The sequence below is a fragment of the Sardina pilchardus genome, chromosome 5, assembly GCF_963854185.1.
Source record: "Sardina pilchardus chromosome 5, fSarPil1.1, whole genome shotgun sequence".
Classification (NCBI taxonomy): domain Eukaryota; kingdom Metazoa; phylum Chordata; class Actinopteri; order Clupeiformes; family Clupeidae; genus Sardina; species Sardina pilchardus.
This window is the reverse complement of record NC_084998.1, coordinates 27,392,287-27,404,786: the sequence shown is the minus strand read 5'-3', so window position 1 is coordinate 27,404,786 and position 12,500 is coordinate 27,392,287. Positions and strand designations below refer to the sequence as shown.

Genomic DNA, 12,500 nt, shown 5'->3' with positions numbered 1-12,500 from the left:
AGGGATTAAACACTCATTTAATGTGTGTAACGGCAGACTAAACACAAAACATCAATATCACCAGTCATGAGTAAAACCTAAATAAAATAAAAGATTTTAAAAAGTCCAATATATCAATGGGATAATCAATCTAAACGTATCAATCACTAATGTTTCGTGATGGGCTGATCAGCAGACAATAAAGAGTTGATGAAAAACATCTAACATCTGTGGACAGTAATGATGATGATGATGATGATTATTATTACTATTATTATCATTATTATTATTATTATCATCATCAGTGCTAGTCAGCCTGTTTGTGGAGAAGGCCCACGTCGGAGGTCAAGCTCTCTGACTGCTAGCATGATAATGCACTAACCGGTAGGAACTTCAAGAGGTTGGTAAAGCCTACCAACCGGGTGCTTCATGAAGTTGGTAAAGCGCACTAACCGGTAGGAACTGTGGGTGCTTCATGAGGTTGTGGTCGAATACGAGGAAGTAGCTGAGGACACCCAGGCCCAGGTAGAGCACGGCGGCGCCCAGGTTGGTCACGATGAGCAGGCCGATGATCTGCCTCAGCGGCTCGTCCTCGGGCCATGACGCCGGGTACACGTACGGCGTGAAGAAGAACCGGTCCGCCACGTCCAGAACCAGGTCCATCCTGCGTACAGCAGCAGAGAAACACACACGCGGGTAAGGGCAGGACTGGACAAATGCCTCCGCAAACACACACACACATACAGGCAACGGCACCCTTAAAAAAAGGAATGTAGAACTATAGGAATACTACACATTTTATAGTAATTTTATTTTATGACTATACTTTTATAGAAATACTACCGGTCATAGGAATCTTACAGTATTTCAGATATTATAAAAGCATTATAAAACATCATAGAAGCATTATACATTACTACAGAGCTACTATAGACGTCTTACTAGGCCTATGACACTTTTTCATAACGACAAGAGAGACCTGCAGTGGATTCAGGTCAGTTATCTCAGTCAGCATTGGATATACAGCACATGGGTTTAGGGTGTAACTGGACTGGTTAAAACTCCAGTGCTTTGGTTACACAATGTCATTACAAGTGTATTACAATTTCATTCTATTGACATGAAAAGTAATGCATTCAAGTTTACAAGTAAATGGGCCAGTAACTATCTGTCTAGATTGCTCCCAAACACATTAACTCTGCTGTGATTATAACAAATCACATCTATCTGTTACGAATCACTTGTATCTCAGTCACTTTCACTCAGGTCACGAATGAATGACCCGTTCCACCAACTGCTTGGCTTATCTGCCAGAAATGTTTGAAATTAGTTCAGTTAATCGTCAGGCGATGCAACATTCAACGTTGACAAAGACACCTGCAACCTGTGAATCTGGCCACGATTTGAAACGATACAAATGTCTAACATCTAAGTAGACATAGAAGTTAGATATGTTTTAATTGTTACGATTATGAGGATCCTCGAAATGTTTCCCCACAAGGGATCCTAGCCACGAGAAGCTGAACTAGGTCAGTGCTGCTATGCATTATTTTCATCTTCAATATTGTACGTCTTAGTAGTAGGCTATAGATTAAGCTTACGCGTGTAGAGTTATAAAACAGCAGTGGCTGAGATATATCCATTCGGGTCCATTAGATCAGATTACATCAGTTCCCTCTTGTCTAGCAATTCTCGCATAACGGCACAGCTTCGCCATAGGCCACCAATCTCTGGTAACAGTTATTTTACGGTCTTAACAAAAAGTAAAGGTAGCTGCCTACATGCAAAGCATTGCTTTAAAAGTAGGATACATGCAAGGCAAAGAAGTGACCTGAAAACTAGACTATTAACTGTCATAAGAACTGCTGACTGCGCATTACTTACCTGTTGGTTCAGGTGCGTTCTTTCACCTCAGAATCAGACACGGAAACTGAACTGCCGTAGATGTTGTGATGGCTGATGTCCAGCCCACCGCGTTGTACCGACCAGTAACAGGCCGACTTCTATTCAAAAGAAGGCGGGAGCTCAGCGTTGATTGGTCAAAGCTCTCTGATCTGACCATGGCGCTATGATTCCATGCGCAATATTAAAGAAACAGCGCGTGGTGATTAAATCATCGGAGGGTGTCATAACATTCACATTTCCCACTTAACATCATGTAATCATGTTAAGAAAAAAAAACATGACATACACGCAATTGTGGCTAGCGACAAATACCTTTTACTTTCCAAACATAATTGTATTTCATAACAGCTTACATCACAGTGCATTTCCACCAAAATATTTGTGACGAAAATAAAAGCCTTCAATATATTTAACATTTACGAAACATATTGGTAAGACTATAAAATATAGCCTATGTTCCTCTATTTTAGCCAGACTACAAAGAGTGGGTTTCAAAAAATACGTGCAAAACGATGTAAGATGGGACCAGAGGGACCTTTATAAAGATGCCGATTGCTGTTCAACTTTAACCCGGAAATACCACTGTTTGGTTTTCTCCAGTGTTATTCTTCAGTTTCTCACTTCGGCAATTGGTCAAACAGCGGGATATATAGGCAATATATTATCAGAGTGCATCTGTTATGTTTCAGATATTTAGTCTGTTGTGTTTATCTGTTGTTTTATAATGGTTTGGGAATAAATATCGAAGCAAAACATTGAAAGTTGCGTCTCGATAGGCCAGAGGTAGTTGTCCCCATGGTCCTGTAACTGAAGCTTGTCAACTCCAGCCAAACGTTAACTGAACTGTTTTCGAGGTTGGTTTACTATCTGTTCAGTAAACATGGACAGCGAGGTGCAACGTGATGGAAGAGTCCTTGATCTCACCGACGATGCGTGGCGAGAGGATCGCCTTCCTTACGAGGATGTGAAAATCCCGCTGGTAAGTGGCCCAAGTTATAACGACTTAAAATTGAGACAAACGACTCTTGGTTGACAAGAATATGATCATTAGCCATATGGTCATTGATGCATACCTTATTATGTTTCATCACGTGGACCATAAACTAGTTAAACTAATCTAGGTGAGAGCACACCTCCCAGAGTGAGAACGGGGTAGGATGGCACACATTTTTTCTAGGACACTTGTGACAGCATTTTAGGAAGAGGGAATCATGCCTTACAATGTTTGGAAAGGTACAGCACAAGGCAAAATGTGGTATGTGTAAACGTACTTTCTGGTCTCCAAGCGGATCCCGTTCATGTCCAGACTTAGGGTGATTTAGAGCAAACGTCACTAAACATTCAGATATACACCTCAATTTGGTGCCCCTTTAAGCTATGATGTAAGGACTAAACAAAATCATGAATGTTATCTTCGCTTGGTGTGAGAAGTATTTTCTTTCCAAATGGAAGTTGTGGGGGTAAGATGAGCCAGGGCTGGGGTAAGTTGAGCCACTTGTATTAAGATTTTCTAAGTTGGTCTTGATTTATGAACTCATTGTTTATGGTTACTTAGATCTGAAGAGACTACGCATCAAATTAATCAGACTTATTTAAGTGAATTGAATGGGCACATTCAAGGTAAACCGGTGACACAAAATGTTGTAAACCTAAACATGTCTTGCCAAATTTTCAGTTGAATCTATTTGCCAAATTAGAGTTAAATGTTGGTGTTTGTTACTGTTTGTAGAAATTAAATTATTGTTTGAAAGAAATACACGTTTAACCTGAAATCTTTGTGTTGGCTTGTCCTATATATGGGGCAAGTTGTGTCACAAGGCCAACTTGTTTGCAGAGACCATAGTTATCAAAGAGTTCCTGGTTACAGAAGTTATAGAACACTTTTTTGTTTGGTGTGGGGATTGCGAAAGAAAACCTTGTTGACACATTAGACTGATGAAGAATGTACAAAATGGCTCATCTTACAACGTTCTCCCCTACAGTCTGGGACTCTTACTTGTAATCTCTCCAACTTTTCTCACACTTGTGTGTTGCGCCGGGATGAATTGATTGAAAGTAATATTATCTGTTTGAGGTAGAGTTAATGACTTCTGTCTTCCGTCAGAGTGAACTCCCGGAGGCTGAGCAAGATAACGGAGGATCAACTGAATCCGTCAAGGAGCAGGAGATGAAGTGGACCGACCTGGCGCTGCAAAGCCTTCATATTTAACACACATTTGAATATAAGCAAGCCAAACTCGCACTACACACACACAAACACACACAGACAGACGTACGTACCATCTTTCAAAGAGGATGCATAGACCATTAATCCAAAGATGGAGGAGACAGTTGTTAAGAAACAGAACAGACGTTGTAATTTCCCCATACTTATGTCTCCAGAGAAGACTCATGTTCGCATAGAGATCAATATCTGTCCGTGCATGTTGGCCCAGATTTTACAAATGCCCAAATAAACATTTGAAAGAAAGTATTTATGGGTTGTTTCTCCAGGATTTGTTTTGTACTGTATACATTTTGAAATAAGGTTGATTTTAATCATTATAGATTTTCATGTCAGGGGGGGCGCTGTGGCGCAACAGGCTACAGCGCTCGCACCTGCGGTCATTTCCCAATCCCACTCCATCTCTCTTTCTCCCGCTTGCTTCCTGTCTCTTTCCACTGTCCTATACAAATAAAAGCAAAAAGCCCCCCCCCCCCCCAAAATATACTTTATACATTTTCAGGTCATCAAAACTGCCGTGCAAGTAGGCAAGCTAACACCCCACAGATTGCTTTTTGGTGCTATGCAAATAAGACACTTATCCACTAGATGGCGTTTATCACAAGATTGATTTTCAGAAAATATTGAAGAGTGCACACATACCACAGGAATCAACGTGCCGGATTTCTAATGTGCACTTAATTGACCATTTTGCTTTTCATTTGAGGGGGAAAAAAGCTAAATGCACCTCTCACTTCATGGATAAGAGATAATGAACCACCCAGCTTCATTCTGTCCATACAATAGATGTGTTCAGCACTCAATATACTGTGGTGTCTGTCACAGATGAATGAATAAATCAGACATAGTTTAGTTCAGAGTAGATTTGAGTTTATTGACCATAGAGAGAATGTAGCACTACTGAAAACATGAACACTTGAGAGAGCATAAATATCTTTCAGTTCATGGCAGAGGTTGAACACTTTCTTTCAGTATATATATGTTCTGTCATCTTTTAGTGATAATATCCAGCAACATTCAGAGCCCAAACCCCAGACAGACACACTCTCGGAGCTCGTCCCTATGGGAACGCACCAGGTGGCCATCCAACCTGGCAACCCAGCGCTCCAAGTGGCCACCTTACCTGGCAACCCAGCTGGTGCCGTCTAAGATGGGGCGGGGAAGGGGTGGAGCTGCTACACCTGTCTTCACCTGTGTTGCTATGACAACACAGGTGTCCACAGGTATCATGGCTGTGATTATGTGTGGAATACTGATATTGCAACTTCATGGCAAATTATAGCTGGATAAGTCTGGATGGGGGTTGCCCCGGGTAACACTGTTTCAAAACAATGACCCTTCCTACTTGTTTAAGCCGTCAAGTCTTGACCTACATTTAGTTGCGTGTTTCGAGAATAACTTGTTTCTTGTCTCTTATTCTATTTGGCAAATTTGAATTTTACAACACATTTCAACATAAATAAGCTTGAATTAACATTATCTACTAAAAAATAATAATAATAATAATCAAGATTGGCATTTGCATTTTTAAACCTACCACAGAGTTAAAATAGTTTTAATTTTGAGTGGTTATTGTTCAGGTATACTGTAGGTTGTGTTGTTTACTTCCCTTGATATTATTCTGTGTTCCCTTGTTCCACTGGGCGACACAGGGGATTTGAACACGTCTTACATTCTCAGGAAAGTAAAAAGAAAATCAACACAAATATGGATATTTTTAAAAACAAAATGACCTCCTGCTGGCTAGTACCACAATGAGGTTGAGGTCAAATACCACTGTAACACAGATCTTTCAGGGTGCAAACATTTTACACACAACAAAACTGTGTGTTGCAATAAATGAAGAATAAGAATTTCCACTATATTTTCTGAAAGTTCAGGACCTATCCCTTCTCTGTGCAAATGTATTGTGATAACAAGCTGTCTGAGCGTTGTCCAACTCTGACTGTGTGTGATTGGAGGTGCAGACGCAAACACTGCTGGGGTGGTGCGGAGTGGAGCCCTGACTGCGTGTAACTGGGGGCGCAGACGCAGATGCAGTCAGGCTGGTGCGTGCGGAGTGGAACCCTTTGCATACTTGTGTCAGCCTGTCCTGCTGAGGTGTGCTGCGCTCCAGAGACATATCCAGGGGACCTCTAACCCAAGCATTAGACTGCATTCAAACCAGCAACACCCCCCCAAACCAAGCAGAACAGAAACCAGCACGCTACCCCCTGACATAGCAACAGAAACCAGCATGCTACCCGACATAGCAACAGAAACCAGCACGCTACCCCCTGACATAGCAACAGCACGCTACCCCCTGACATAGCAATAGAAACCAGGCAGCGCTACTGCACACCCCACATTTGGTCCTTCTTCACAGAGAGCTCGCACCACAGCCAGCCCCTAAACCCCGCCCCCCCCCCCCCCCCCCCCCAACTGAGGTGCATCTGAGAATTGAGAGGCTCTTAAAAAGAAATCAAATAAACACAAAAAAAAATGACCGTTGAGATAATGAACAAATACCCTCCCCCCTCCCCAAAACCCTTAGTCCCAGTGTCCAGTGTTTGAGGTGTGTGTGTGGACCCCCCCCCCCCCCATCTTCACCAGGGGGGCAGAGCTTCTCCTTTCTGCACAGTGCGCACTGTAACATCCAGTACAAACACAAAGAGCAGGCCAACACACACGCACGCACACACATACACACACACATACACACAGAGATTCTGTAAACAAGAGAGCATGCATTTCTAAAATGCAAACTGATCAATCACCATTTCAATGCCCCACCTAACACTATATTCAAAACTAAACAAAAGAAAAAGAAAGAACCAAAACCCCCCCCCAAAAAAACTCAATAGTAGATTTGACTCTGGATTCCTACGCAAGGAACTGCTCGATGCTTCTTCCTGGCGTACCGTGTCAGAGTGCGTTCCAGAGTCCGCAGCTGGCATACCACACACTGCAGGTCCCGTTCAGCGCCACCTAGTGGGGCCTCTGGTGCATGGCGGGTGTGGTCAGCTGGGTAATGTATGCTATGGTACATTCAGTTCGGTAGAAAGTTCATTAAGGGTTCATATGTGTACAGCTGGATAGAAAACTCCCATCAAAAACCCTCAGGAGAAGACAGTCCACTGTCCGGCAGGGGCTGCGTGACCTTTCACCTTTGCCCTTTCACAGATTTGTTTGTTCAAAGCAAACCATTCAAACTCTTAAGACAAACATGGCAGTTCTCGGACTAGAAAAGTCCCTTGTCCATCCTACTCGACCATTGATAACTTTACAGTACCACAGGTTTCCAGTTCTGCTCAGGTCATCTGGTACCTGACGGTGATGCTAGGATTCCAGTTCTACACAAGTCATATGGAACTGACGCTGATAAGTCAGGATTCCAGTTCTACACAGATCGTCTGGTCCCTGACGCTGATTAAGTCAGGTTTCCAGTAGCACACAGGTGTGGGTTCCTGTGCTGTGCGGGTTCCTGTGGAACCCTGAGGAGCTCCATTGATATATTGTGACTACATTCAGATCTAGCACTGATGTAGCAAATGTAGTGACATAAACTGCTGGGAGAGAGTTGTGTATTTGTGTATGTATAGGTGTATGTGTGTATACGTATGTAAATGTGTGTGTGTGTGTGTGTGTGTGTGTGTGTGTGTGTGTGTATGTATCTCTGTATGTGTGAGTGTGTGTTAATACCGAGCTCTAGCCTCACGTTAATACAGGCAGAGCTGGCAATCAGCTGGTGCTAGCGGTCAGCAGTGCTAGCGTTAGCGTTACTCTGCCTTGACCTCGGCCTCGGGCCTGTGCAGGGGGGCGTCGGTCTGGATGAAGGCCCCCTGGCCCAGCGCCGTGGAGTAGGCTCTGCCTCCGTGCCCGTGCCCGAACGCCTGCCCGGGGAACAGTGCCGCGCCCCCCCGGCTGGTCAACGGGTCCTTGGGTGCGGGCCGGGTCTGGACCGGTGGCGGTGGCGAGGGCCGATACTCCTCCAGGTTGTCGTAGTGGGACGGGGCGCTGGAGGGGGTGTGACGCTCCGGGCCCCAGGGCCCTCGGCTGTGGCTGCGCTCGGGTTTGGGCGTCACGGCGGCGCTCGGCCTCTGGAGCGACTCGTCCTCGGGGCTCCGCGCGCCCCGGTGCCCAGCACCCGCCGCCACATCGCCCGGCCGAGAAGAAGCTTCCGGAACGTGCTGCGGCAGGCTGTGCGTCTGGGCCGAGGAAGACGAGGAGGACGAGGGCGTGTAGGAGCGCGGTCCGAGCGTGCGGGGGTGCGTGTGCGAGGCGTGCTTCTCCGTCTCCATGTACAGGAAGGCGTCGGGGTCGGCGGTGTGCGAGCGCGGGATGGCGGCTCCCGCCGCCTCGGGCGTCACGTTGTAGCGCGCCTCCTTGCCCGGGTCCGACTTGCTGCGCAGGTGCTGCAGCGACTCCGGCGGGGAGTGCGGGCCGGCTGCGGCGGAGGCGAGGTGGGGTTCCGGGGAGGGCATGTAGGGCCCCAGGTTGTCGTACTGCGAGAGCACCGGGCCCTTGAGGCGCTGGCGCGCGCGGCTCTCTCGCCGGAGCGAGTGGGAGTGGCCGCGCAGCAGACGCTCCGCCTCTTCCTGCGTCTCCCACGACGACGACAGGCAGGCCCCGCCCTGTCCCTGGGGCAACGTGTGCAGGTGCGCGGCGGGGGGCATGTCGCGGCTCACGAAGCCGTGCTCCCGGACACCAATGCCAGCGGTGTGATGCGGAGGGGGCTGCGGGGAGTGGCGCTGGTGCAGCAGGTAGTGGTAGGCGCCCGACTTGACCGCCTCGCGCTCGCGCTCGCGCCCGCCGAACGAGTGGAAGTGGCGCAGCCGCAGCGTGGCGTACGGGTCCAGCTCGTAGTAGGAGGACGGCGGCGGTGTTGCGTCCGGCTGGTCCGTGTACGGGCTGTAGCGGTACTGCACGCGCCCGTTCTCGAAGAACGGCTGCAGCCGCGTGACGTGGTAGTCCTGCGCCTCCGCCGCCGCTGGAGCCGGCGCTGGTGCTGATGCTGCTGGCGGCGCGTAGCCACGGCAACGGTGCGATGCTGCCGCCGAGCGCTGGTAGTAGAACATCTCGTCGTCCGGCGACGTCGGCAGCGGCGGCGGAACCTCGGTTCTGGAGATGGGCGGGCCTCGGACGACGGCGGCGGCGGAAGAGGAGGGGATGTGCAGCGAGTGCACGCGTCGGATGCTGGGGTAGGTGGCGCCCACGTGGCTGTAACCGTGGCTACGGGGGTGATGGTGGTGGTGGTGGTGGTGGTGGGCGGGCCCGGGGCCGGGCGAGGGCAGGTACTCGGCTCTGGTTGGCCGGTGGGTCTTGAGGGAGTGGTGGTAGGAGCGCGGGCCGATGGTGGCGTAGCGGGACACGTCGGCGGCGTAGCTCACGGCCAGCGGCTCGGCGCGGTACGCGTACGCCACGGGGAGCGCCCGCGCCGGAGGGTAGTAGGCGTCGGCGACGGCCCCGGGGCCGGGACCCTGCGCGTGGTACACGTACGCCGACTTACGGGGCAGCGTGTGGCTCATCGTCGCCGCCATGCCGCCCGCCGGGCCCTCGTCCTCCAGGAAGGCGTGGTGGTAGGCGGCCGAGCCGTCGCGGCCCAGCGTCGCCGTGGCCAGCTTGCTCTCGATGGAGCGCACGGGAGGCGGGGGGGCCGGTCCAGCGCACGCGGACTGATGATGCTGATGCTGCTGGTGCTGCTGCTGGTGCTGCTGTAGTGGCGGGTGGTGGTGGTAGGGGGCGCTCTCGAGCCGCGGCTGCACGGGCTTGATGGCCTCCCAGGGCTTGTCCGGTGGCGTGGGGCCCAGCGGGGGGCGGGGCTGGGGCTGGGGCGTCTGCGGCTGGGGCTGCAGCACGGCCACCGGGTGCTCCGACGCCCAGGGGGGCGCGTGAGGTAGACACGGCACCGACACCGCCACCTGAGGCTGGGAAACACACACACACACACACACACACACACACACACACACACACACACACACACACACACACACACACACACACACACACACACACACACACACACACACACACACACACACACACACACACACACACACACACACACACACACACACACACACACACACACACACACTCCTGTTAGTCAGGGGGCACCTCTAACGTTAACTCAGAATGAGCCAAATATACACTACATATACTGTAGCTATTTCCAGTGTATTTGATATGTATTGACCACACAACTACTTAAAACAAATAAAAATATATATATATTTTAATAATAAAATATTAGTTGCCATCACAAGCCTGCTGAGGCTGGAAAACACAAACAGGTAACTGCAGTTTATGTGAAGGACAACAGACAGCAAGGTCTCCGAGACCCACTACAGAAAAATGTATTCCTTGTCACCACAGGCATACTGTAAATCAAGACTAAATCAAGTAAATTGCACATAAATGTTACTGATTATTCTTGTTTGTCTGGAGTTTCCTGTCAGTTTTCAATAAACAGCCTAAAAAACATAGCCAGGCCACAGGTGACCACACACACACACACACACACACACACACACACGGCCTACATAACACAACAGCACACACTCACACATGAACAGGAGCCTCAGGACCTGGAGTAGATACAGGCCCCCGCTCTCTCACACCCACACACACCCACACACACACACACACACACACTCACCTCAGGGCCTGGAGGAGATGCACAGCCCCGCTCTCTACTGCTGGAGCAGGGGGCAGCGGACACGGTTGGGGCAGGAACGCCCCGGGCAACAGCAAAGGTGTGTGGTGCAATTACCCCCTGGGCCACAGCGGAGGCAGGTGGGGCAACTACACCCTGGGCAACAGCTGGGGTGGGTGGGGCAATTATGCCCTGGGCAAAGGCAGAGGCGGAGGAGGCAGTTACGCCCTGGGCAACAGCTGAGGTGGATGGGGTAGAAACCCCTGGGGTAACAGCGGAGCACGGTGGGGCTGTTATTATGCCTGGGGTAACAGCGGAGCATGGTGGGGCAGTTGTGCCTTGTGTGGGGGCAACATCAGAGGAGGAGGGGCCAGCTGAGGCAGAGGAGGAGTCAGAAGGGAATGGGGTGTGGTCTTCCAAGACAGAGGCAGGGACAGTGGAGATCTGGGTGGGGCCAATTGCCGCCACTGCTGATTGGTGCTCTGGGCTGGACAGAGGAGAGGCGGGAACGGATGAAGTGGGCGTGGCCTTCATGTGAGTGGGTGTGGCTTGAGTGGGAGTGATGTCACTGAACGTGGTCATGACAGGAGAGGTTTGATTGAGAGTGGGCGGTGCTTCACTGAAAGCAGATGGCATTTGATTGGCAGAAGGCGGCAGAGTGGTTTGATGGCGGACAGGTGTGGCTTGAGCGGAGGAAGTGATGTCAGAGGCTGCGGTGGCGCTTTGCTGAGGCAAGGCAGCCTGGTCCGGCAGAGCGTACCAATCGTGCCTCGCCACGTCGAAGGGGTCAGTCTGAGGGTCAGTCTGCTCGGGGGGGTCGGAGCTGGGAATCCTCCGCAGAGAGGCGGGGACAGGGGTGGAGGTTGCCACGGCGATGCCGGTCTCTGAGGCGAGGGAGGGGGGCACGGGCCAGTCCAGCGAGCTGAGCAGGTCGTCGGCGCGGAGCGGGGACAGGGGGGAGGGGGTGTCACAGCTGCGGGACGTCTCGGCCGCCGCCAGGGGGCTCTCCAGCTCCTCCAGCGCAAACGCCAGCTTACGGGACGCAGGGGCGCAGCTCAGAGCAGAGGAGAGAACTACGGGGCCTGGGGAGGGACACACAGAGAGAGGAGAGGAGAGAGGGGGAGAGAGAGAGGAGAGGAGAGGAGAGAGGAGAAGAGAGAGAGAAGAGAGAGAGGGTGGAAGGGAGAGAGAAGGAGAGAAGGAGTAAAAGAGGGAAGAGAGAGAAGGAGAAAGGAGAGAGAGGGAGGAAGGAAGAGAGGGAAGGAGAAAAGGAGAGAGGAGAGAGAGGGAGGAAGGAGAGAGAGGAGTGGAGATTGGAGGGTCATGGTCAGGGGAGGGCAGAGAATCAGGACATGCAGCACTGGGAGAAAAAGCATGCAGCAGACTGACAAGTAGTATGTGTGTGTGTGTGTGTGTGTGTGTGTGTGTGTGTGAGTGTGAGTGTGATAGTGTGTGTGTGTGTGTGTGTGTGTGTGTGTGTGTGTGTGTGTGTGTCTTGTAAGATTAGCATGGCATATTCGGTCAATCCACTGGGTCACTGGGTCTACAGTATATTGGGTGAACACAGCACCGACAATGTGGCAGTGTTGTTAGCAGATGATTTTTTTAGTGTGTGGTAATTAAATCAAGATCCTCAACAGAAAACAAATGCTCCTAAATCTAATCTGTCAGCCAGCTATGTTCTCTGTCATTCCTTTGTTTACTGGAAAAGCCTCCGTAGGGTTAACGAGGAGAAAACACAGAACTCCTCACAAA

General features: G+C 50.2%; 3 protein-coding genes across 4 annotated transcripts in view; 1 reads left to right on the top strand and 2 right to left on the bottom strand.

Annotated features, from left to right (window-relative positions):
• The window catches only part of sc5d (sterol-C5-desaturase), a 4,999-nt gene extending 3,093 nt beyond the window's left edge, over window positions 1–1,906 (bottom strand). The window contains exons 1-2 of the mRNA XM_062537169.1: window positions 1,864–1,906; window positions 433–643 (exon numbers count right to left, since the gene is read on the bottom strand). Coding sequence (XP_062393153.1) covers window positions 433–642 — 210 coding nt within the window. The 5' untranslated portion in view covers window position 643; window positions 1,864–1,906. The remainder of the gene's footprint in view (window positions 1–432; window positions 644–1,863) is intronic.
• Window positions 1,907–2,461: 555 nt separating this feature from the next.
• anapc13 (anaphase promoting complex subunit 13) lies at window positions 2,462–4,357 on the top strand. The gene is made up of 2 exons (XM_062535723.1): window positions 2,462–2,863; window positions 3,989–4,357. The coding sequence occupies exons 1-2, from the start codon at window positions 2,765–2,767 to the stop codon at window positions 4,091–4,093; spliced, it is 204 nt and encodes a 67-aa protein (XP_062391707.1). The 5' UTR covers window positions 2,462–2,764; the 3' UTR covers window positions 4,094–4,357.
• Window positions 4,358–6,536: 2,179 nt separating this feature from the next.
• Window positions 6,537–12,500, bottom strand: part of arhgap32b (Rho GTPase activating protein 32b) — a 40,104-nt gene continuing 34,140 nt past the window's right edge. For both annotated transcript variants that reach the window (XM_062537167.1, XM_062537168.1), the window contains 2 exons: window positions 10,749–11,827; window positions 6,537–10,014 (listed from right to left, as the gene is read on the bottom strand). In XM_062537167.1, coding sequence (XP_062393151.1) covers window positions 7,867–10,014; window positions 10,749–11,827 — 3,227 coding nt within the window. In that variant the 3' untranslated portion in view covers window positions 6,537–7,866. The remainder of the gene's footprint in view (window positions 10,015–10,748; window positions 11,828–12,500) is intronic.